Source organism: Mixophyes fleayi, chromosome 1, assembly GCF_038048845.1.
Source record: "Mixophyes fleayi isolate aMixFle1 chromosome 1, aMixFle1.hap1, whole genome shotgun sequence".
Classification (NCBI taxonomy): domain Eukaryota; kingdom Metazoa; phylum Chordata; class Amphibia; order Anura; family Limnodynastidae; genus Mixophyes; species Mixophyes fleayi.
In genome coordinates, this window is record NC_134402.1 from 76486688 (window position 1) to 76512217 (window position 25530).

Sequence of the window (25530 nt, forward strand, 5' to 3'; positions counted from 1 at the left end):
AGTGACTAAGTGGTTAGCACTTCTGCCTCACAGTGCTGGGGTCATGAGTTCAATTCCCGACCATGGTCTTATCTGTGAGGAGTTTGTATGTTCTCCCTGTGTTTGCGTGGGTTTCCTCCGGGTGCTCCGGTTTCCTCCCACACTCCAAAAACATACTACTAATAGGTTAATTGGTTGCTATCAAAATTGACCCTAGTCTCTCTCTCTGTCTGTCTGTGTGTGTATGTTAGGGAATTTAGACTGTAAGCTCCAATGGGGCAGGGACTGATGTGAGTGAGTTCTCTGTACAGCGCTGCGGAATCAGTGACACTATATAAATAAATGGTGATGATGATGAAGTTGGCTCAAGGTGAAAGTACACACACACATTTTTCCTTCTTGTATACAATTGTGAATTCTATGCTAACTATTCAAGGCTACTCTACACATTTACAGGAAGATCAGGCTTAGGGCTATAATTTAGAGCCCTTGCACAAAGACAGGGCATACTAGCCAACATTTCTCAACTCCCCTCTGTAAGGTCCCGGAAGGGAGATCCTGCTGACGAGTCTGAGGGGCAGGGCCAAGCAAATTGCTCAAAGCCGCGATTTGCGGCCTCATACTGCGGGGGTCTGGGCCAGGATGACACAATTTGCTGTGAATCGCGTTGTTAAGCCCTGACCCCACCCACTTCACTAGGAATGTGGGCAAGACGGGGGAGGTTGCACTGTTCTCCCGGGAGTTCGGGAGAACTGCCAAGAAATTCAGGAGACTCCCGGACAATCCGGGAGAATAGGCAACTATGGGTGTTGGCTGTTTAAATTCCATTTCAATTTCTAAAGCTACGAAACAAATAAGTAATTTTGTTAAACCCCATTAACCCCATAATCATTCACGTATGGACAGGTAACTAATAGTCAAAATGCCCACGTCGTTTATCCACAAGAGAACAGAACTGGTGAATGTTGAGGAATTTTCATACCAGCTAAATTATGAAATTGGGTCAAAATTTATGTCTAGCTAAGGAAATCCTATAAAATGTTTCAGGGCAATTTGAGCACTGTACTACAGGGTGGGCTTATTGTAACTGAGATCTTTACTCAAGAGAGCCGACACTAGGCGAGCAGCAGTAGAGTAAACAAGAGCAACTCCAAAAGTTATGAATTAACTTTAAAGCCATTTAAATGTTCAGCAAGTGGGATTTCAAAGAGAATAATCAATATTTAAGCAAATATTTTTAACCAATCATTTCATGAGCCAGTTTAAATATTTATCCAACTTAACACTCACATGTTCACCTGTAACCAAAAACTACCATTCGTCACAGAACTATAGGAGAAAAAAGAAAATATATTGATTGAAATACACTGGTGCAACATGAAAAATATATAAAAATCTGATATGAAAGCACACAATTTTAAATGTACTCATTTACTACTGGACAGTAAGTCATTTCTTAAGAGTAAACCTTCTAAACTAACCGTCCTGCCTGCCAGGAAACTGAAGCGCTGAATCGAGCTTGTTCTCCTTGCACTGAAAAAGACGAGCATTCTATAGATCGTAGGTTGCGAGCAGACTGAGAGCTGCCCTGCAAGCCGGCTCTTGAATTCCTGTAAAGGAAGACGGTTCCCAGGGGGACATACCCATAGAATGCTGTAGTAAACATTAGTCCCCTTGTCCACTGGCGCTAAAATAAACACTTTTACTATGTCTTATTTTGTTCCAGTGACCCCAAAACCACAACATTTGTGCTGGCAGCCAGGAAGGTTTCCGTTGCATCTCTATTTCTGGAATGCTGCCAATTTGATTTATTTCCATTCATTGCAAGTGAATGCAGTAAAAAGTCCCCTAACCACAACTGCATTTGATATGCGGTGTCACTGGCATTAAATGCATCACCAAAAGGTAACTAGTCTAAACCACAACAAATTACAGAAAAGTTTACCGCTTGTTACAGCCGTCCCTCAGGACGCCTATATTACATACTTGCCAACTCTCCCGCATTGTCCGGGAGACTCCCGCATTTTGCGAGAGTCTCCCGGACGAGTGTGGCAATCTCCCTGATAGGAAGGGGGAAAAATTTAGTTTAAACGCCGCGATTCACCCGGAATCGCGGCGTTTAGCCCCGCCCCCACTGTAAAATGACGCGATTTGCGTCATTCCGTCACGGGGGCGGGGCCAAAATGACGCGATTTCGCAGCCCCGCCCCCTGCACGCCCACGTCCCAGCCGGCATCTCCCGGAAGAAAAAAAAAAAAAGTTGGCAAGTATGCTATATTAATGATAATTAGTTATATCTACACATAGTGGGCCTGATTCATTAAGACACACAAAATGCACAGAATTTGGGCACACACACATTCATATTCAAATACTAGCAGATCTGAAGAGACCTCTCTTATTGAATACGGGTCTAGGTGAGCTCTGCTCTGACAGACACAATACACTGCAGGATACTTCAATACATATGTGGAATATAAAGTCCCAGCAAAACACACAGAAAGAAAAAAATTCAATTATCATCACCTGTTAATAAAATACATTTATCAGGATGCTATTAATATCTACTGTACATAAAGTGCATTTATTACAGCTGTTCTTGTTTGCAAGAACATGCATAGTATACATACACATCCGTCATCACTAGTATCCGGCACTTACACCAGCCCTGTAGCTGGTGCTTACTGTACAATGACTACGAGTATACACCCATTCACCTCCCCGTTCTGCCTCTGAAATAGAAGCCTCTCATAAGTGTCCTTTGTGCTGGAAGATGAATTGGATGTTGTTGCGTTCACTGGTGTATAGTCCATTTCTGGGCATGCTCAGTGCCATTTTACGCAAAGCACGCCACGTATCGGCCTATACGTCCCTTAATGACTTACATCCAGTATGAGCTGCATTTAGCACTGGTGAAAGAAGGTCACAGTGAGCATGTCACAGATGGAGAGTAATTGTTTATGTACTGATTGTTACTGCACTATCATTTTAAAAAACAATGCCATTCTGTTAAGCAGTAAACCAGGACTCTAGTAGAAAATTAGGTTATCTTAGTTTACAAAAGTCACCTAACGCTACCTTTTGAGCTCTGACATTTTTTTTTAAAGATGTCTATCACAATAATATCAACACTCTGGAGGGGAAAATATACAAGACTGTCCTGGGAATACTGGGAGCCACAATTTGGTTGGAACTGTGAAATCTCTACCTTCTGCCGTCTAAAATCTCTATCTTGCATCTTAAAAATATAGTTATAATGTGTCACGTATGAAGTACGGAGGTAGCCACTGACTGGTATTGACGCAACTAGACTGAGAGGCGCAGAGTCTAATGCACACCCATTTTTCACCAGGGACCTCCGCAAAGAGGTATGGGCTTGGCTGCGTGAGGTGAGCAGGTCGCGGTTCTCTCAGGTAGTCACCAGTACAATGGAGTGTACACAGGATGGCCGAGGCAAAGTACAAAGGGAAATCCAGAAGAATGGTCAGAAAGCCGAGGTCAGGAACTAGCAGACAAAAGGTACCAAATCACAAAGACAAAACGGTAGTCAAGGAACAAGCCGAAGGTCAGGATCAATAGCAATAAACAGGAAGAGGGAGAAGAACACTGGAACGTTGGAGACTGGTGAACCAATACTCTGGCAATGTGCCAGTGGAAGTGGGATCCTTAAATACCAGGAAATGGGCCCTGATTGGAGGAGAGGAATGTCGGTGGTCAGAGCACATCTGACTGCCGACGGAGCCCGGAGAGAGCGTCCCGCTGCCTAGCAACGGGACGTGGCTGAAGTGCGCATGCATGCGCTGAAGGGAAGCCCATAGCCAGAAGGAACTTCCCATTGCTAGGTAACGGGACACGCGAGAGAGAGCAGACAGGCGACCGTTCCCCGGAACCCAGGAGTAGTGGGGACATAATGCAACAATGCATCTAAAAAACAATGGTGTGATCCAATGTACAAATAATAACAGATAAATGGTTCTAATCCCACACTGCCAATGATCTCAATCTCATCTGAACCAAAATCTCTTCAAAATCTAAAGAAGGAAAGAACAGCTGAATTTCTAAATGTACAAAATTCCAGTTCAATTAATAACAAATATTCCACCATATCAGTGATGCCCATTTATGTGAAGAGCACATCTATTTTATCACTACAAAGTTGTAGTATGTAATACAGCATGATCCATATTTCAAGTCCAGCACCGCTCCCACCAACAACCCCCACCGACCCCCCGGAAGTGAATATTGGAACAGCACCCCAAAAACGCAGCTGTCAGAAACAATGCAGGGATATTAAAAATCAGAAATGATAGAAGAAACTGTATGTTTGACATTGATCTATTTAGTCCTATGAGATAATGAGGCAAATTAGTTGATAGGTTGACAGGTTTAAGCTGCTCATCATTTTCTACCTAATGATTTTCTATCTAGCAAAAGAAGAGTTACAATATACCTGCCACAACATGACCTACAGTATAAAAAGTAGATGACCTGAAAACAAAATAACCATGTCCTGTGTATGAAAAGACATTCATTTTACCAGTTCTCCAGTCACTAGACTTCATTCCTGACATTTCAGTCACCCATCTGACAACATGGAGATAAAATAAGCTTATCTATCATTATCATCCTGTAAAACATGGACAGGGTTATCTAGCTCCTGTCTCAACTTTGCCCTGATAGATTTAGGTTAACATGTCTAGGCAAAAATTATTTTGTATACTGAGAGACATACTTTGAAGTTCTAAAGTCAAACAAGCAAAAAGTACCTTCATTCTTCGCTGACAATCTACAGGAACCTATATGTGGTTTTCAGGGGAAGACAAAAGACTGCTTCTATGGCAAGGGAACAGCTCTGATTGGTTATACAGTAAGTGTGATTTGTCTACAAGAGAAGAATGCATTTTTCATGGAAACATATGCAGGGTGTTGTGTCCAGAAGCAAAGTCTCTTCAACAGAATGGAGGTCAGGTGACAAACATGACTTCAAAGGAAGCTGGATCTAGTCCCAACTTTTGGCATCAAAACAGGCGATAATGACGCTTGTAAAGAAATAAGTTTTGTAAAAACAACAACAACAACAACGTTGCATTATGGCTTGTACAAAGCTGCTGAATCCTACAACAAAAGTATACTTGTAAGCATGAAATAAGTCCTGTCTGCTTATACCATCATAAGCTATTTATATAGTGCCATTAAATCCGCAGCGCTGTACAGAGAACTCACTCACATCTGTCCCTGCCCCATTGGGGCTTACAGTCTAAATCCCCTAACATACACACACACAGACAGAGAGATAAAGTCAATTTAATAGCAGCCAATTAACCTACCAATATGTTTTTGGAGTGTGTGAGGAAAACCGGAGCACCAGGAGGAAACCCACTAAAACACGGAGAAAACATACAAACTCCTCACAGATAAGGCCATGGTCGGGAATCAAACTCATGACCCCAGTGCTGTGAGGTAGATGTGCTAACCACTACGCCACTGTGCCATGTTATAGATTTTCTTCAATTTCTAATAATATATGATATTTATCACATATTTTGCAGGACATGTTCCCTTTATTCCATTTCCCTTTTCTAAAAACATGTTCCTTTACTCCATTTCTAATAATACATAATTCCATTTTAAAGGGTCCAAACACTCCTCCTTCTATTAGGGCAACTTCTGGTTGTGACAATTAACTTAAACCATTTTCATCAGGACATTTCCCTTTCTGTTATTTTTAATCATGTATTAGCAGTTTATACCATTCCTTATATGATATACCTGCTTTATTTAATTTCCTGCATTTTCCAGTTAATGGAAACTCTGTTTATATCCCATAGATTGTAAGCTTGCAGAGCAGGGTTCTCTTACCTCTCTGTCTGTATGTATTACCCAGTATTGTTTTATTAATGTTTGTTCCAAATTGTAAAGCGCTACGGAATTTGCTGGCGCTATATAAATAAATGTTGATGATGATGAAAGATCTCCATTATTCCATTCCCTGCAGGATATATCTCCTTTACTACATTTCTAACATCAACATATAACATCTATTATGTTTATTCCATGTCCTGCCTTTCATTCCATATATAATAACGTTTTCTAAAAACATAACATGTTAATTCAATTTCCCCTACCATAGTAACGTATTTACTTACAGTATTTCCTAATTTCCTATACCTCTTGTTTATTCTTTGTGGCTATTTTGTGCATTTAAAAACTTTTTTATGTGCAATTATTCTATAATGAAGGAATGCAAATGCTTTACAATAATAAAATTATAACAAAACCCACTTTTTCTCCCATTATTATCTGAATATTACTTCCCAGGAAAAATTGCCTGAAAGACTCCCCCATTCCTACTTGTTGTTCCAGGAGAACCCAAAGGATAATTAGCACATCCACATTCCAGGCAAACCAAATACTAGAGTTTCTTTCAATCAATTCCGAATTCTGACTTACCACTAACTTTGGCATGCAAATCAGAAAGATAAAAGAAATTAAAAATAATTATTTACACCACTCTCTACCTCTATTTTAATATGCCAATTAAGATTCACACTTAGTTGAGATTCTCAGCCATATTTCATGTTTATTGATTAGATTAATGAATGGTATAATTTTAGTTTTAATATGTGACTACTGGCCACTTTGTAAGTTTCCACATCCCAGTATTAGATCAGTATTGGGCATTTCAAAGGCAGGGAAATGTGAACCCATGGACATCAATGGTACAAATTCAATAACGTTAGGCTGCAGCAGTGATTTTTGTAAGTGCACTGGCTCCCTGCGTATATCTAGCCCTATAATAGAATAATGTTTATGTCACTTTTTTCCTCTGAAATCGGTAAATTATAAAATCAAACTACATGATACACCACAATTTATAGCACAAGTGAACAAAAAGGTAAAACAAATCATAGCAGTAGACAGTGTAACAAACAACCTACACATCTGTGATAAGTGGGGATACATACAGTTCTGTACATACATATTTCACACCACATTTATTTTACAGATCTGTTTGTGGACAACATATTGATAAGTCTAGAGGTTGATCTTTCCTTGAACTGCCACAAATATGTCAGTATTATTTGCAGTTTTTTATAAGAAGTCCAATTAGTGTACGGAGAATATGATGAAGAAAACTGAGCAAAGAAAAGGCAAATTACACAAGATTGTCATTGTTGCTTATTACAGCTGGACAACCTATTTACAATCTATAAGTGTTTTCCAGCAGGAAAATTATTGCCACAGCAATTGTACTGAGAGGTTCTGGAGAAACCGGAATAACCATTTGCAACAAATGTAGATTTACATCTTGAATGCAGTTCCTTTTTAAGGTCTATTAATGCAACATGTACGATAGTCACAATAAGGTGACTGTATAGTGTAAATATCTGATATTTAGCTGCTGTCAACAAAGAACCCTGTCCAGGTGTCTGCTTAACCGACCTAATAATAAGCATAGAACAGACCTCCATTTTCATATCTAGCACATGCTATGCCACGGTTTCCCAAACCCAGTCCTCAGGGCTCCCTAACAGTGCAGGTTTTCCAGATCACATGTGACATAATTAGGACCACCTGTGGATCTGTTACAATATGTGAGTCAGTAATGAATACACCTGTGCTCCAGCAAGGAGATATGGAAAACCTGCACTGTTAGGGAGCCCTGAGGACTAGGTTTGGGAAACCCTGTGCTATGCAGTAACTTGCATAAAAATAGGTAAGTATAACCCAAATTCTCAGATTCTAGATAAATTATCCTAGCAATGGCTGCAAAGTGAATCAGAACTGCCCCTTGTTATTTTAAGTTTATGAAGCCTCTGATGTAACACATTTATTTAATTTATAATTAAAATGAATACATACCACCAATATTCAGGCAAACCTATAGAAAACCACGGTATATCTGCCATGTCTCCAAATCTCATATATGGTAAACAAAGAGCTAGAAGAGGGCTACAATGGGTGACTTTTATCGCAGCGATAATGCTGCAATAAGTTGAACAAGCATAGTTATGTTACCTATCAAAATGCAACTTTGCTCTTTCCCCAAGAAGCATTTATTTCACAGCACTTTTGGCTTGCAAAGAAGTGCCTATCAACAGCTCCTATTACAGTTACAGATTTTTCACATCAGGTTTGTGGCATTGGAATCTGCCTTAATCATAGTACACAAAGAAACCAAATACAGGAGATTTGTCAATATGAAAAAGTCAAACGTGTACCCTGATCCTGTACACTAAATATGTCACTTGTCACAGGTGCTAGCTCTGTGGGTGCTTGTCACTAACATGTGCATGACATATTGGACGAGCGGCTCCTATGCCACACGTTTTTAATTTATTGTGACTACAAATCAGTGAAGGTACCGGCGAATGTAAGCCCAGGCTACCAAAGTGTGCCAAGCAAGAAATTTGTATTACCAGGGTGATTGCATATATAATATTAGTGTAAATAGAAAGGGACAATGTCATAATGTCTTCTGGACTAGAGACAAAAGATATACAGGGACAGGTGGGGAAAATACTTGGTAAAAGAGCATTACCAAATCTGTCTCCAACTAATGGTGTGTAGGCCAAATATGATTAATAGGGAAGATAACAGCACATGGGTAGTTAACAAATAAATGAATAGGTGCTAGCACCAACTTGTCCGGCTATTCTGTTGAAAGCATCATTTAGGCATCTGTTGAGGTTTCTTTATTAGGCTGACAGGGAGTTGTGATTTGCAATAAAAAAAGGATCTAAATGACGCAATATACACATTCCATCGCCATAATACAATGATCACAGATAATTAGACCGTCAAGATAGCAGAAACAAAACATAAACTGGAGATAATCCCAGTGTTGACTATTTAGAACCAAGCCCAAATTCAGTACACCTCCAGCAAGTAAAGAAATAAGCAATATACAAATTAATAATCATCACCTTGATTCATTTGCAAGTTTATTATATCTTCTCACACAGGGCCGGACTGGCCATCTGGCACTTCTGGCAAATGCCAGAAGGGCCGATGGCTATATGGGCCGGCCCGACTCACCCTGTCTTCCACCTCTGCTGCGCGCTCCCCAGCTCCCTCCCCCGTTATGCTGTGCAGCCAGTTACACTGGTGAGTTTCCTGTTTTTTTTATTTGCTTTTTTTTTTTACTGAAGAGGGGGGGGGGTGGCGCGATTTTCGGGGGGATCGCGGGGGTGCTGCGATTTTCGGGGGGGTCGCGGGGGTGCCGCGATTTTCGGGGGGGTCGCGGGGGTGCCGCGATTTCCGGGGGGGGGTCACGGGGGTGCTGCGATTTCCGGGGGGTGCCCGCGATTTTCTAGGGGTCACGGGGGTGCCGCGATTTTCGGGGGGGGGTGTCGCAATTTTCGGGGAGGGGTCGCGGGGGTGAGAGCCAGGGGGTGCTGGGAAAGGGGGTGAGAGCCAGGGGGTGCTGGGAGAGGGGGTGAGAGAGCCGAAGGGGGTGCTGGGAAAGGGGATGAGAGCCAGGGGGTGCTGGGAGAGGGGGTGAGAGAGCCGAAGGGGGTGCTGGGAAAGGGGATGAGAGCCAGGGGGTGCTGGGAGAGGGGGTGAGAGCCGAAGGGGGTGCTGGGAGAGGGGGTGAGAGAGCCAAAGGGGATGAGAGCCAGGGGGTGCTGGGAGAGGGGGTGAGAGAGCCAAAGGGGGTGCTGGGAGAGGGGGTGAGAGAGCCAAAGGGGATGAGAGCCAGGGGGTGCTGGGAGAGGGGGTGAGAGAGCCGAAGGGGGTGCTGGGAGAGGGGGTGAGAGAGCCAAAGGGGATGAGAGCCAGGGGGTGCTGGGAGAGGGGGTGAGAGAGCGGAAGGGGGTGCTGGGAAAGGGGGTGAGAGAGCGGAAGGGGGTGCTGGGAAAGGGGGTGAGAGCCAGGGGGTGCTGGAAGAGGGGGTGAGAGAGCCGAAGGGGGTGCTGGGAAAGGAGGTGAGAGAGCCGAAGGGGGTGCTGGGAAAGGGGGTGAGAGCTGAAGGGGGTGCTGGGAGAGGGGTGAGAGAGCCGAAGGGGGTGAGAGAGCTGAAGGGGGTGCTGGGAGAGGGGGTGAGAGAGCGGAAAGGGGTGCTGGGAAAGGGGGTGAGAGCCAGGGGGTGCTGGGAAAGGGGGTGAGAGAGCCGAAGGGGGTGCTGGGAGAGGGGGTGAGAGAGCCAAAGGGGATGAGAGCCAGGGGGTGCTGGGAGAGGGGGTGAGAGAGCGGAAGGGGGTGCTGGGAAAGGGGGTGAGAGAGCGGAAGGGGGTGCTGGGAAAGGGGGTGAGAGAGCGGAAGGGGGTGCTGGGAAAGGGGGTGAGAGAGCGGAAGGGGGTGCTGGGAAAGGGGGTGAGAGAGCGGAAGGGGGTGCTGGGAAAGGAGGTGAGAGCCGAAGGGGGTGCTGGGAAAGGGGATGAGAGAGCCGAAGGGGGTGCTGGGAAAGGGGATGAGAGAGCCGAAGGGGGCGCTGGGAGAGGGGGTGAGAGAGCGGAAGGGGGCGCTGGGAAAGGAGGTGAGAGCCAGAGGGTGCTGGGAAAGGGGGTGAGAGAGCCGAAGGGGGTGCTGGGAGAGGAGGTGAGTGAGCCAAAGGGGAAGGGGGTTCTGGGAGAGGGGTGAGAGAACCAGGGGGTGCTAGGAGAAGGGGTGAGAGAGCCAGGGGGTGCTGGGAGAGGGGGTGAGAGAGCCAGGGAGAAGGGGGCACTGGGAGAGGGGGTGAGAGAGCCAGGGTGGTAGGGGGTGCAGGAAGAGGAGTGAGAGAGCCGGGGGGGTAGAGGGTGCAGGAAGACGTGTGAGAGAGCCAGGGGAGTAGGTGGTACAGGAAGATGTGTGAGAGCCAGCGGAGAAGGTGGTGCAGGGGGTTAAGTGAGAGGGACAAAGGAGAAGATGGTGCAGGGGCATAGGTAAAAGAAAGTGTAAAGGGAGAGACATCTTAAGAATGGGAATGTCAGGGATGCAGCCATCATAAATAACAAGTAGTAATGAAGAATGGAAATGCACAGAGGGGACAAGTGTTAAAAAAAAAAAAAAATCAAGCCTTCATACTCCATTCACCTATATTTTCTATACCCCCACTCCTAAATTTCTGCTTCGACCACTGCTCTCTATTCCTGCTCCCGACTGCCTGTGTGAGCTGACAGCTGCTGATCCCTCCTCGCCCAGCGCGCCCACTAGGAGAACAAAACACAGGATGCCATAATCAGGTAAGTTCATATATTTTCTCGTGTGCAATATGTTTTTAACCATCCTTTCTTGAACTGGGGACACTACAGCGTATCCAATAATGTTTAACACTATGTATTGCTCATTATTGCGCTGTAATGTTTTTTGCATATTTAACTGTACAGAGATTTTTAATTAAGAGGAAAAAACATTGCTTGTCATAAATTTTATCTGTAATTGTGTCAATATATCTATTTTTGTTTGCATTGTAAATGATGTATTAAGCTGCTCTTGGGACTCACACTCAGTATCTGATATGCTGTACCAATTTTTATTTGTGAATGAGTTTTTATCTGAGCTTTACTAATGATTTGGGGGCACTACTATGCCATAATATGATTTGTGGGCACTTCTGCATGACCAAATATGAATTGAGGGTAATACTATGTGGCATAATATGACCTTGGGGCACTATGATGTGGCAGAATATGAACTGGGCACACTACGGTGTGGCATCATATGAACTTCTGCCAAAGGCAAGTCTTTCATTGTTGAATATGACGGGAGCCCAAAGAAGTTGCTGTATCGGGGCCCAAAATTCCTCTTGTCAGCCCTGCCTGTGAGTCAAGGGGGTAGACGCCTCCAGGTTAATAATCTAAATGTTTCCTATCTAATCAAACTGATGGATCACATCCAATTATTTCTCACCCACCTCCTCTATCCCCCTTAATTTATATACTGTGTTATTTAAAATGAATAGAAAAAACGCATATCCAATTGCTGTAATAAAACAAAAATATTTTTCTCTGACATTTTGCTGTAGATGGAAATACTTTTAATGCGGCCGTGTGGGTTCAACTGATCATTCAATAGTTATATTTTTTTTAGATATATGTTAGTTTTATTTCATGTGGAATGATTCATGAAAATTCTTCCATTACTATTTAATTGAGGGAAAAGGGTACCTGTTACCTATATGTGTGTGTAAGTATTCTGTTCGTTGTTGCTATTTTGTGGGAGATTTGAAAAAAGCAAAACATTGTTTCCTACAGTGGCGTCTGTATAATTGGTGGTATTGCTGTAGTATGGGGTGGCGTGCTGGTGGCAAGGTTGTAGTGTGTTTGGGGCTTAGTATTGCTAATAAGTAGGAGAGGGTATTGCTATAATGTGGGGGGTGACGCTGGATGCTGTAATGTGGGGGGTGATGCCGGTTGTTGTAATGTGGGGGGTGATGCCGGATGCTGTAATGTGGGGGGTGATGCCGGATGCTGTAATGTGGGGGGTGATGCCGGTTGTTGTAATGTGGGGGGTGATGCTGGATGCTGTAATGTGGGGGGTGATGCCGGTTGTTGTAATGTGGGGGGTGATGCCGGTTGTTGTAATGTGGGGGGTGATGCTGGATGCTGTAATGTGGGGGGTGATGCCGGTTGTTGTAATGTGGGGGGTGATGCCGGTTGCTGTAATGTGGGGGTGATTGATGTAGTATGAGTGTGTGTGGGGGGTTATTTATTGCTGTAATTTGGGTACTAATAATGTATTGTCATGGTGTTTATTGATGTAATTGGAGTGCTAATAATGTAATGTTGAGGGTCATTAGGAGAAACAAATACCCCCCCCCCACACACACACACACACACACACACACACATACTACATCATGTTGTACTGCGCCAGCATCAGTGTGCAACAATATAGTGCATGGAGCCCACAACACGTGGGCCTGTGTGCTTTAAATGCCAGGGCTGATTTTTAGTCCCAGTCCGGCCCTGAGAATCTCACAACTGTAGAAGTTACAGCACAGGTCTGCAAGATGGAGAAACTTCAAGGTTTTGTTACAGAACGTAATTTCTTTATTGCTGAATCTCAAAACATTAAGTATTATGATCTTAATCACTATACCTTCATTACAATACAGTATTATATTTGGAAGCTTTTTTATGCATTGTGATAATAACATTGCTTTTAAATAGTAATTCAAAACACTCACGCAAGCAATGTTAATGCATAAACTAACTTAGTAAATTATAAAATACAGCTAACCCCAGGGAACAATAAACTCACCTGTCTCTGAAATGTTGGTGAAACTAGTTCAGAGAACAAAATATACATGTTATGTATTGCAAGTGCTATCATATTTCAAGTACTATGCTTTGAAATGACAGGTAGATTTAACAGATTTTTATAGCTCTTATCTGGTAAAACTGATGTATACAGATGGATTGCTCACACTAAAGATCGCTGAACTAAGGAATCAAAGAACGGTCAATAAATTCAGAAGGGCAGATATATCACGTAGCATTTAGAGGCTTATATAGAAATCATCTTCCAGGCTTACACAATGGGACCCCCAGGGCTGAGGAAACACAACCTGATCTCTAATCTCATGAAACACAATCCAGAATACAGGGGTCTAGCCAAGTGATTTGTACCTTACAAAAGGTGTACAGAGATTTATAGTGACAGTGCACACATAGTATAGCCATATCAGCAATGTAATGAAATATAATAGTCACATCAATACTGGCCATTAAAACATAAGCATATAAGCAATACAATGAACATCATTACACCTAAAGCACTGTATGTAAGAAAAGTGTTGTGTATACAATAATATTAAATAAACTAAAATTAATAACCAAAACAACTATACAAGGAGAATGTTATCAGCTTGGATCAAATAATAACAAAAAACAGAACATGTGAGTACAAGTTTGTAGTAGATATAAATGTAATAATGAGAATGACATAGTTATGCTTTCAGGTACCAATATAAAGAATAATGCACAGGATGGTTCTCTTTTGGCCACATGTTAATAGAAGGTATCTAGTTTTTTAGAAGGTATCTGTGATGGGCCAATTCCCCAAACTGCTTTTCATCATCATCATCATCATCATCATTTGTTTGTAAGCCGCAACTAAATTCTGCAATGTCAGACAATCAGAACGACTAATCTTACAAACTACAATTTATACATAAAAACAGAACAAGTACATATGAGGTTGATGAAGGAGGTGCAGACTTCAAATAAGGGTAGAGATGGCTCTGAGTCTAGAGGAACTGACTGTGTCCTTACTTACGGATACTTACAGCTGAGTTTCTCAACCTTTTATATCATGTACCTCCCTATGTCGGTGAATATATACCACATACCCCCTACTGAGAATCAGTTTTTACTGAGAACCCCATAAAGTGTTTACATCAGTGGATTGCAAACTTTTTCAGTTCAAGGCACCCTTAGGATCTCCACAATTTTTTCCAGGCACCCCTAAGCCAAAATTATTACCAAGTAGTCCCCCGTCTTGCTTACCACTGGTCCTGGCCGAGGCACCCCTGTGAGATCGTCGAGGCACCAAAGGGAGTCTAGGCACACAGTTTGGGAACCACTGGTTTACATGGATTCCAAAGACTCCCGTGTGGATAAATGTTTTCAATGTATCCTTCTATGTATATGTTTAAAAGAGTTTCTAAATTGATTTGAATAGGTTCTTTCCATATTTATATATTAAACTTTTATTTTGAGTTTAACTTATTTGGTGGAAATACCCCTTGAGTCTGTCTGATATAACCCTGGGAGTATATGTACCACAGTTTCAGAAACTCTGATTTACACTATGTGACTACTGAGCATCCTGAGATGATGCACCGAAGATGCTACTTCTATATATCACTAATAAAACCACCAGCAACAGTAAATTCCAGAGACCATGTCTACCCTTGTGAGGACTTCTGGGTGTGACTATGATATGACAACCATCTCTAACCACAGTGGATGTGGAGGACAACTCGTATAAGGTCAGTATGCTTTTATTTTCTATATGAAGTCTTTCAGCTCCACTCAAAAGCAAAATGCGTAGAGTTTTCGAAGTGTAATCCTTCAGGTGAGGGGTGTGTTGTGTGTTCTAAGGAAAATTTAACCCAGAAATGTTCAATGGAAAATATTTTATAGCTATCATTTTATTACAGTGAGTAACCATGTACATAAAGAGGCTCATTAGAGTTAGACTTTTTTTGTGCAAGATACATATTTTCGTACTACTCTGCCACACACGAAAATACAGATTTGTTGACTTGCGTTCCCCAACACCCGACGACACACAACAGGGAAGATGTAGGCTGACCACAGTAAGGGCATGTTCATATAATAATAACACAATTATCTGTGATCATATCCCCCAGAAATACCTTTTAGAAGGCGATCTCTTGAGAGCACTGGAGGGCTGTTGCAATGATGGTAATGACTATAAGCAGCACTGTCTAGCGTTCCTGATTGGCTGCCTGCATATTGACCCCTCCAGTTAACGGTACTTAAACAATTAGTGTTATAGTTATATTATATCAAGTTGTGACCATGTATTCTCGTTACTTGACATTCCCATTTGGACTACTGCAGGAAAGAAAATTTTAAAGGGGAAACATCAGATGTGTACATGTTCATATTTAATTACATTTCTATGAAAAATGCAAACTTCGTATTTATTAATAACTGTCAAGACAATATTCTCTCTTGTATATTTGACAATTCATTACATTATTATACTGCTTACAACTAGGGAATTGCAACTTTATCATTTATAATTGACAATGTCAAACCGTATCTCGACAATATTGTGGGACATAATTATGCACATTTGTTCATCTGGCACAAATACTAGGGGTTATATTTACTAAACTGCAGGATTAAAAAAGTGTAGTTGTTATCTATAGCAACCAATCAGATTCTAGCTGTCATTTTGTAGAATGTACTAAATAAATGATAACTAGAATTTGATTGGTTGCTACAGGCAACATCTCCACTTTTTCAAACCCGTAGTTTAGTAAATATACCCTAATTGTTTTTGCAGGTGCTCCTCCTTGCATCTTTTCCTACATGCATTTAGATGACATTACATCTCTACATATAGTAGGAGCCTATGAGCTGAGCATTGCCTAGGGGCCATGGTAATTGCAATATGCAACAGATAGTCTCCCTAATTATATGTGTCACCATTTTAAGAACACAGGTCTTGCAAGAGTGACACTATGTACTAGACCAGTGGATCCCAAACTTTTTCAGTTCAAGGCACTCTTAGGGTCTCCATAATTTTTTCAAGGCACCCCTAAGCCAAAATAATTACCAAGTAGTCCCCTGCCTTGCTTACCACCAGCCCTGGCCGCGGCACCCCTGTAAGATCACCACGGCACCCCTGGGAGCCGCGGCACGCAGTTTGGGAACCACTGTACTAGACTAATTTAGAATGTACAGTGCAACTTTTTCATAAACGCCCATTCTTAAATAAAAATCGGCAAGGAGTATCATTGTAGTTTTAGGTGAAATGCACATTCCTGCAGCATGACCCTATTTTGGCTTCACTCCAGAACCCAGAAGAGAAAGGCTCTAAGGTCCATTAATATCACAATGCATTGAAACCAATCCCCAGCCTAATTCACCATGAAAAAAAACTAAGGGCATGTCATGAGATCCTAAACTGTTAAAACAAAATACTTATTTATTATGTTTTAAAGTGTATGCAACAGAATATCACTGACACTGTACTCCATCACCAAACAACAGCATATCTGCACTAGACTGCAAAACTGGACATACACGTTCCTTGTACAGCAGAATGTAAACTTGAGACTAAAACAACATGCACTGCATTATAAATGAATAGCGCTGGGAATGTTGTGTGACAATGCCATGTAGCAACCAGAACACATACAATGGATATACAGTTTGCACCTTACCTAGATACTTGATATCGAATCCTGGAGGGGGTTTGAGGGATCTCCTGACCCAGCCCTCTCGCAGAACCCCTAGGTGCTCCTCCTTGCCCTGGATTAGTAGGACGTGCTCATCTATCCAGCCAAGGAAGAATGTTTCCGAGATGGCAGCGGTCACTTTCTTGTTCCAGAAATGCTGCATGTTTTCCGCTTTGAAGTCGGCAAAAATCTCATAGCCCACATGGTGCCGCTGGAGCTTCTCATCGGACAGCAGCAGTCTCTCTGAAGTCCCTCTGTTACTCAGGACTACAGCCAGGGAATGGGGGGCAATCTGCAGGATCTGATCCATGTTATGAGGCATGTCTGCGGGGACCGGGTAAGTAGGGGGGTCAGGGTGGGGGCGCCACGTAAAATTTATAGGGGGAGAGAATTGCTCTCTGCAGCAGATGTGCACAAGTTCATGCTATCTGCATAAGTGAGCACAAGAAAGAAGACATACTCCTTACCAACAAGACCCTGCTCGCCTGAGTCCTAACCATTCCCACACAGCTTGTCCAATGGTGAGAGCAGCGCCCTGTGTCATCCCTTGAGAGTTGCTGAGATGTCCCTTGTGGAATTCACAGGTGGGTATAAATGTCTGATCTACAGGGAGCTTAGACCCTCCCTCCAGCTCTGACAGTTTATACTAGAAACCCGATCACTGGTGCCCCCTACTGTCCGACGTTCTACAACACTCAAAACTTTATTCTAATCTCACTTTGATGTTGGTTGAGATTGAAAGGTTCCACTAACCTGTGTCTTCTGTAGGTTAATCCTGTACAAATTGGAAGCAGGACTTAATTTCAACTGTTAAAACCAGGTTGCTGAGAGCTTAATCTAAAATTCAGATCAGGAGATAAACAGTGCAGAACCTTATATGTATGTACTAAATCATTGTTATAATTAAGAAAAAGCTAAATAAGCAACATAAATTAACTGTTATTACAGGTTGAAAATGAAATATTGGTATGGCAATCTAGTAGCCACACAAATTTGCTTCAACACCAAAATGGATAGCATTTGAGCTACATGTTTTGCTGAAAAACAAAGTACATGTATCTATACACAGCTAACACAAGACGAAAAACCTCTGACTAACATTGTTGTGTGATTGATCATACAGCCCACTGTATCTATATATCTATATGCACATGTACATCCAATAGAGAGACTATTTGGAATGATATATGGGCTTCTGAATGTCGGCCCATTAGATGGCCTGTTTCTACAGTAGAAAAGGTAACTGCAATTGTTAGGTATGGTATTTACTCACGCATTTAAAAAGCAAAATATAGAACAGTAAAAGCTTATTACTAGGCCATTATATAACAGCTATAATATCATTGCTCAATAAATAGGCCACAGTTCTCTAACAAGCGGCCACTAATCATCATCATCACCATTTATTTATATAGCGCCACTGATTCCGCAGCGCTGTACAGAGAACTCATTCACATCAGTCCCTGCCCCATTGGAGCTTACAGTCTAAATTCCCTAACATACACACCGACAGAGAGAGACTAGGGTCAATTTTTGATAGCAGCCAATTAACCTACTAGTATGTTTTTGGAGTGTGGGAGGAAACCGGAGCACCCGGAGGAAACCCACACAAACACGGGGAGAACATACATACTCCACACAGATAATGCCGTACCCAGTCCTGGCAACCAGTTATACATGTCATTCAATCTTTCTGCATCACACATAATTCCTGACCCTCATGGCGAACCCTGGTCATAAACTTTTTGCAGCTAAGAAATATAAATTATATGTGATGGTAGGAAAAGTCTTTCCACAAAACACAGAGGCAGGGGGGTTGCTCAATGAGCATTTCAAAAATATAAATCCACACATTCTGAAAATAGAAAAGACACAACAAAACAAAAAAAACATTGCAATGCACATCATAGAAACATAGAACGTCTACAAAATGCCATGGGGGGAACCAGTAATCCTCCTGGGGGGAATCAGGTAAAGCCAGGAGCGAGTGGGTGGGAAAGGAGGAAGATGTAAGTCTATTTGCACCCGCTTCTCTGTAAATGTATACATGCCACTTGAACCACTTCATGATAGGGGCCGAAGCAGAAGTGAAGTATGGCATGTCTATCGTCTCCATTTCAAAGCTGTACTGTACAAGACTTTTTTCGTGCTGCACCCACTTTGTGGATTCCCTCCCTCGCTCAATAAGACTTTCCTCTAGTCTTCAAATCTTCAAGCGTTTTCTGAAAACCCACCTCTTCAGACAAGCTTATAATATTCCTCAGCTACCCTCTTAATCTCCCTAGGTTACCATATTACCACTCTCTACACAGCTAACACAAGAGGGAAAACCTCTGACCTACATTGTTGTGTGATTGATCATACAGCCAACTAAATGATCTTTACCTCTGCATTCTAGCTGGACCAATATGCAAAATGATGGAGCACTTACCCATGTGTATCAAACTCCCATTGTTCTATAGATTGTAAACTTGTGAGCAGGGCCCTCTTACCTCTCTGTCTGTATATATTAACCAGTATTGTCTTATTATTGTTTGTTCCTAATTTTAAAGCACTACAGAATCTGCTGGCGCTGTATAATGTTGATGATGATATATATATGATTGGAATGATTGTTGGTGCCATATGGGTTGTTTCAGTACCTCAGAAACTGCTAATCTCTTGGGATTTTTACACAAAACAGTCTCTAAATTTTACAGAGATCGATGCTCAAAACCAAAACCATTACTATCCAGTGAGTGGCAGTTCTGTGGGTGGAAACACCTTGTTAATCAGAGAATGGCCAGCCTGGTTCCAGCTGATAGGAAGGCGACAGTAACTCAATTAACTATGGGTGGTATGCAGAAGTGGATATGCTACAGCAGCAGAAGACCACACAGCACCCTTGTGATCGCCATGCAACACATAGCATCCTTGTCACGGCCACACAATACAGAGGGCAATCTTGTGACCGCCAAACAATACATATGGCAGCCATGAGACCGCCACTCAATACAGAGAGCAAAATATGATTTTTATTGAAACAAACTGTGCAGTTAATGTGTGAGAATGTGATTATTAGTTGTTGGTCATTTTCATACCCCCGAAGACCTCAAATGGCCAAAAGGAAATATATAAGATTTGTTATATATAACTATTCTTTCTTCAAGTGTACATACATCTGAGCAGACTTCAAAATACAACTAGTCAAACACAGTTAACTGTCAGTGGCACCAGGGCATAATCTCCATTGAAAAAGTTGGTAATTTTGTTGTAAGAAAAGGAACTTATCCCTATGTACACATGGGCCATTGACACATGCATATTATATTTTCACATATCCCCTGTTGGGCCTGTTGTCACATATCCCCTGTTGTCACATATCCCCTGTTGGGCCTGTTGTCACATATTCCCTGTTGTCACATATTCCCTGTTGTCACATATCCCCTGTTGGGCCTGTTGTCACATATTCCCTGTTGTCACATATTCCCTGTTGGACCTGTTGTCACATATTCCCTGTTGTCACATATCCCCTGTTGGGCCTCTTGTCACATATCCCCTGTTGGACCTGTTGTCACATATTCCCTATTGGGCCTCTTGTCACATATCCCCTGTTGGACCTGTTGTCACATATTCCCTGTTGTCACATATCCCCTGTTGGGCCTGTTGTCACATATCCCCTGTTGGGCCTGTTGTCACATATCCCCTGTTGGACCTGTTGTCATATATTCCCTGTTGTCACATATCCCCTGTTGGGCCTCTTGTCACATATCCCCTGTTGGACCTGTTGTCACATATTCCTTGTTGTCACATATCCCCTGTTGGGCCTCCTGTCACATATCCCCTGTATAGCCTGTTGTCACATATTCCCTGTTGTCACATATCCCCTGTTGGGCCTGTTGTCACATATCCCCTGTTGGGCCTCTTGTCACATATCCCCTGTTGGACCTGTTGTCACATATTCCCTGTTGTCACATATCCCCTGTTGGGCCTGTTGTCACATATCCCCTGTTGGGCCTGTTGTCACATATCCCCTGTTGGACCTGTTGTCATATATTCCCTGTTGTCACATATCCCCTGTTGGGCCTGTTGTCACATATCCCCTGTTGGGCCTGTTGTCAGATATTCCCTGTTGTCACATATCCCCTGTTGGACCTGTTGTCACATATTCCCTGTTGTCACATATCCCCTGTTGGGCCTCTTGTCACATATCCCCTGTTGGACCTTTTGTCACATATTCCCTGTTGTCACATATCCCCTGTTGGGCCTCTTGTCACATATTCCCTGTTGGGCCTGTTGTCACATATTCTCTGTTGGGCCTGTTGTCACATATTCCCTGTTGTCACATATCCCCTGTTGGGCCTGTTGTCACATATCCCCTGTTAAGCCTGTTGTCACATATCCCCTGTTGGGCCTGTTGTCACATATCCCCTGTTGGGCCTGTTGTCACATATCCTCTGTTGGGCCTGTTGTCACATATTCCCTGTTGTCACATATTCCCTGTTGTCACATATCCCCTGTTGGGCCTGTTGTCACATATCCCCTGTTGGGCCTGTTGTCACATATTCCCTGTTGTCACATATCCCCTGTTGGACCTGTTGTCACATATTCCCTGTTGTCACATATCCCCTGTTGGGCCTCTTGTCACATATCCCCTGTTGGACCTTCTGTCACAATATTCCCTGTTGTCACATATCCCCTGTTGGGTCTCTTGTCACATATTCCCTGTTGGGCCTGTTGTCACATATCCTCTGTTGGGCCTGTTGTCACATATTCCCTGTTGTCACATATCCACTGTTGGGCCTCTTGTCACATATCCCCTGTTGGGCCTGTTGTCACATATCCCCTGTTAAGCCTGTTGTCACATATCCCCTGTTGGGCCTGTTGTCACATATCCCCTGTTGGGCCTGTTGTCACATATCCTCTGTTGGGCCTGTTGTCACATATTCCCTGTTGTCACATATTCCCTGTTGTCACATATCCCCTGTTGGGCCTGTTGTCACATATCCCCTGTTGGGCCTGTTGTCACATATTCCCTGTTGTCACATATCCCCTGTTGGACCTGTTGTCATATATTCCCTGTTGTCACATATCCCCTGTTGGGCCTCTTGTCACATATCCCCTGTTGGACCTTTTGTCACATATTCCCTGTTGTCACATATCCCCTGTTGGGCCTCTTGTCACATATTCCCTGTTGGGCCTGTTGTCACATATCCTCTGTTGGGCCTGTTGTCACATATTCCCTGTTGTCACATATCCCCTGTTGGGCCTCTTGTCACATATCCCCTGTTAAGCCTGTTGTCACATATCCCCTGTTGGGCCTGTTGTCACATATCCCCTGTTGGGCCTGTTGTCACATATTCCCTGTTGTCACATATCCTCTGTTGGACCTGTTGTCACATATTCCCTGTTGTCACATATCCCCTGTACATATCCCCTGTTGGGCCTCTTGTCACATATCCCCTGTTGGACCTTTTGTCACATATTCCCTGTTGTCACATATCCCCTGTTGGGCCTCTTGTCACATATCCCCTGTTGGGCCTCCTGTCACATATCCCCTGTTGGGCCTGTTGTCACATATCCCCTGTTGGGCCTGTTGTCACATATCCCCTGTTGGGCCTGTTGTCACATATTCCCTGTTGTCACATATCCCCTGTTGGGCCTCTTGTCACATATCCCCTGTTGGGCCTATTGTCACATATCCTCTGTTGGGCCTGTTGTCACATATTCCCTGTTGTCACATATCCCCTGTTGGGCCTCTTGTCACATATCCCCTGTTGGACCTTTTGTCACATACTCCCTGTTGTCACATATCCCCTGTTGGGCCTCTTGTCACATATCCCCTGTTGGGCCTATTGTCACATATCCTCTGTTGGGCCTGTTGTCACATATTCCCTGTTGTCACATATCCCCTGTTGGGCCTCTTGTCACATATTCCCTGTTGGACCTGTTGTCACATATTCCTTGTTGTCACATATCCCCTGTTGGGCCTCCTGTCACATATCCCCTGTTGGGCCTGTTGTCACATATCCCCTGTTGGGCCTGTTGTCACATATCCCCTGTTGGGCCTGTTGTCACATATTCCCTGTGTTCACATATCCCCTGTTGGACCTTTTGTCACATATTCCCTGTTGTCACATATCCCCTGTTGGGCCTCTTGTCACATATCCCCTGTTGGACCTTTTGTCACATATTCCCTGTTGTCACATATCCCCTGTTGGGCCTCTTGTCACATATCCCCTGTTGGGCCTGTTGTCACATATCCTCTGTTGGGCCTGTTGTCACATATTCCCTGTTGTCACATATCCCCTGTTGGGCCTCTTGTCACGTATCCCCTGTTGGGCCTGTTGTCACATATCCCCTGTTAAGCCTGTTGTCACATATCCTCTGTTAAGCCTGTTGTCACATATCCCCTGTTGGGCTTGTTGTCACATATCCCCTGTTGTCACATATCCCCTGTTGGGCCTCTTGTCACGTATCCCCTGTTGGGCCTGTTGTCACATATCCCCTGTTAAGCCTGTTGTCACATATCCTCTGTTAAGCCTGTTGTCACATATCCCCTGTTGGGCCTGTTGTCACATATCCCCTGTTGTCACATATCCCCTGTTGGGCCTGTTGTCACATATTCTCTTGGGTCTGTTGTCACATATTCCTTGTTGTCACCTATCCCCTGTTAAAAATAAATTGTTCCTACCTGTTGTGTTGAGTGCCGCTGACCTCTGTCTGGGACTGGGTGGAAGTTCGTACAGCACGAGTAACACACAGCCTCTGTAGATGCAGCCCCCACCCCACTCAGCAACAGGCAGCCTTGCGATTGGCTGCCCATTGCTCTCTAACTACAGCACTGCCCCCTGGCAAACAGGGAAGCCTCACCACCCACCCCACACCAGGTGCCCTCACAAAAAAAAATAATATTATTTTCTTTAACTCCTGGCTGGCCTGGGCCTATTTCTGTGGAGGGGCCTGGGACTGCAGCCCCATCAGGCTCATTATTAATCCAGACCTGTGTAACCTTCATTATTTGTCCATTTACTAATATATATTCACTCATTTATTCCTACTTGTCCACTTTTGTGACCTATTGGTCATGGAGGAAATAGTCTTATTTTAATGTTGATACACATACAATATCTGTCAATGCAACATCTATGCCCTTAGGGAAAATAAAAGCCATACATGAAAAGCTTGTAAATTACAGTGGTTCCTTTCAGGTATGAATGTATAGGCATGCAGAGATGAAAGCTGCTTGATGTGTACAAAGGAATCAGATGGAGGAAGCTCACTATAGGCCTTCACCAGGTCAAAACAATCAATCACTGTGTTTTATTCTTTGCAGAGTAACCCCAGGTAATGCTGGGGTCAGTTTAGAGAAGGTGAGGGCAGTCAACAATGGATAGGTAAGACCTGAAGTAGAAGCACAATAAACACCACAGATATTTAGCTCTCAGCATATTTAAAGGAACCCATTGCGTAGTCTGAAATAACAAACATATTGCATTTTCTATCTAATACTGCACTTATGGTTCATAGAGGTAACTGTCAGTACATTCATTTTTATTTTGCTGTTACTCTTTAAAAAAACTAATGCTAAAGTTTGTAATAATCACAATAACATGCTCTAAGCATCTGTCTTGTGAACACAACTGCACATATATATATATATATATATATATATATATATATATGTATATATGTATGCACATGTATACATATAGCCGTATATACACATACGCACATATATATATATATATATATATATATATCTAATATATAAATGTCTAGTGACGTGTGTTAGTCTGTCTGTCTGTCTGTCTGTGTGTGTGTGTGTGTGGAAAAAATAAAACCAAGCTGCAGCGCCACCTGCTGGGTAGAGTTATATACTGGCCTAATAAATTCTTAGTGTGTGTGGAAAAAAAAATTCAGAAAGGGCTGAAATTTGGTATACTAAGATGTTTTTAATTTGTTAATTTAATTTGTTAATTGTTAAAAGTGTTTATAAAGATTTTAAAAAATATATATATATTTCTTGAAGGAGAAGTGACAGTGGGGAGTGGTTGGTGGTTGAGGCCTGGGCTATGGCCCAAATGCATGACAAGAACCTTTTTAACACCTTAAGTAGCTTGATTTGACTAGAATGCATGAGTATCATGCACGGGTTAACTTGTGTATATATATATTATTACAAATTAAATTAATATATGTACATACGGTATGCATACATTCCTTGATTTAAAAAAAAAAAGTTTCCTGCTGCTAAATGTATTGTTTGTTTTTTTTAAAACATCTTTAGTGTCCCTGTTTGATCATTTGAGTGTTTTGTGTTTTCTTTTATGCAACTATACACTTCGTAAAATCAAATACCGGTAATATAACAATGCAATGTAGGCAAAGTACAGAGATAATACATGTGATATTGTAGACCAGCTGTGGTTTGCTTGAATGTGGCACTCAGGGGACTATTAATTATTTTTTATCACAGGTACCGCGGTGATGCTTGATAAATAAGTTCCGCCATGCAAAAGAGACTGTAACGTTGGCACTAAGAACCTTAATATATAGAGCTAAGGGGAAAAGTCCTGCTTTCTCCAGCAATAGGGATTTTTGCTCTTTGATAAATCAGTTCTTCATAGGAGCCATAGAGTACATTTGTAGAAAAAATGTTTGAATGTAATGCCCTAAGGTATCACTATCTCACCTAAACCTAGG

General features: G+C 42.7%; 1 protein-coding gene across 1 annotated transcript in view; it reads right to left on the bottom strand.

The window, feature by feature from the left end:
* Positions 1-17385, bottom strand: part of STOX2 (storkhead box 2) — a 205249-nt gene extending 187864 nt beyond the window's left edge. The window contains exon 1 of the mRNA XM_075197138.1: positions 16831-17385. Coding sequence (XP_075053239.1) covers positions 16831-17167 — 337 coding nt within the window. The 5' untranslated portion in view covers positions 17168-17385. The remainder of the gene's footprint in view (positions 1-16830) is intronic.
* Positions 17386-25530: the final 8145 nt, after the last annotated feature.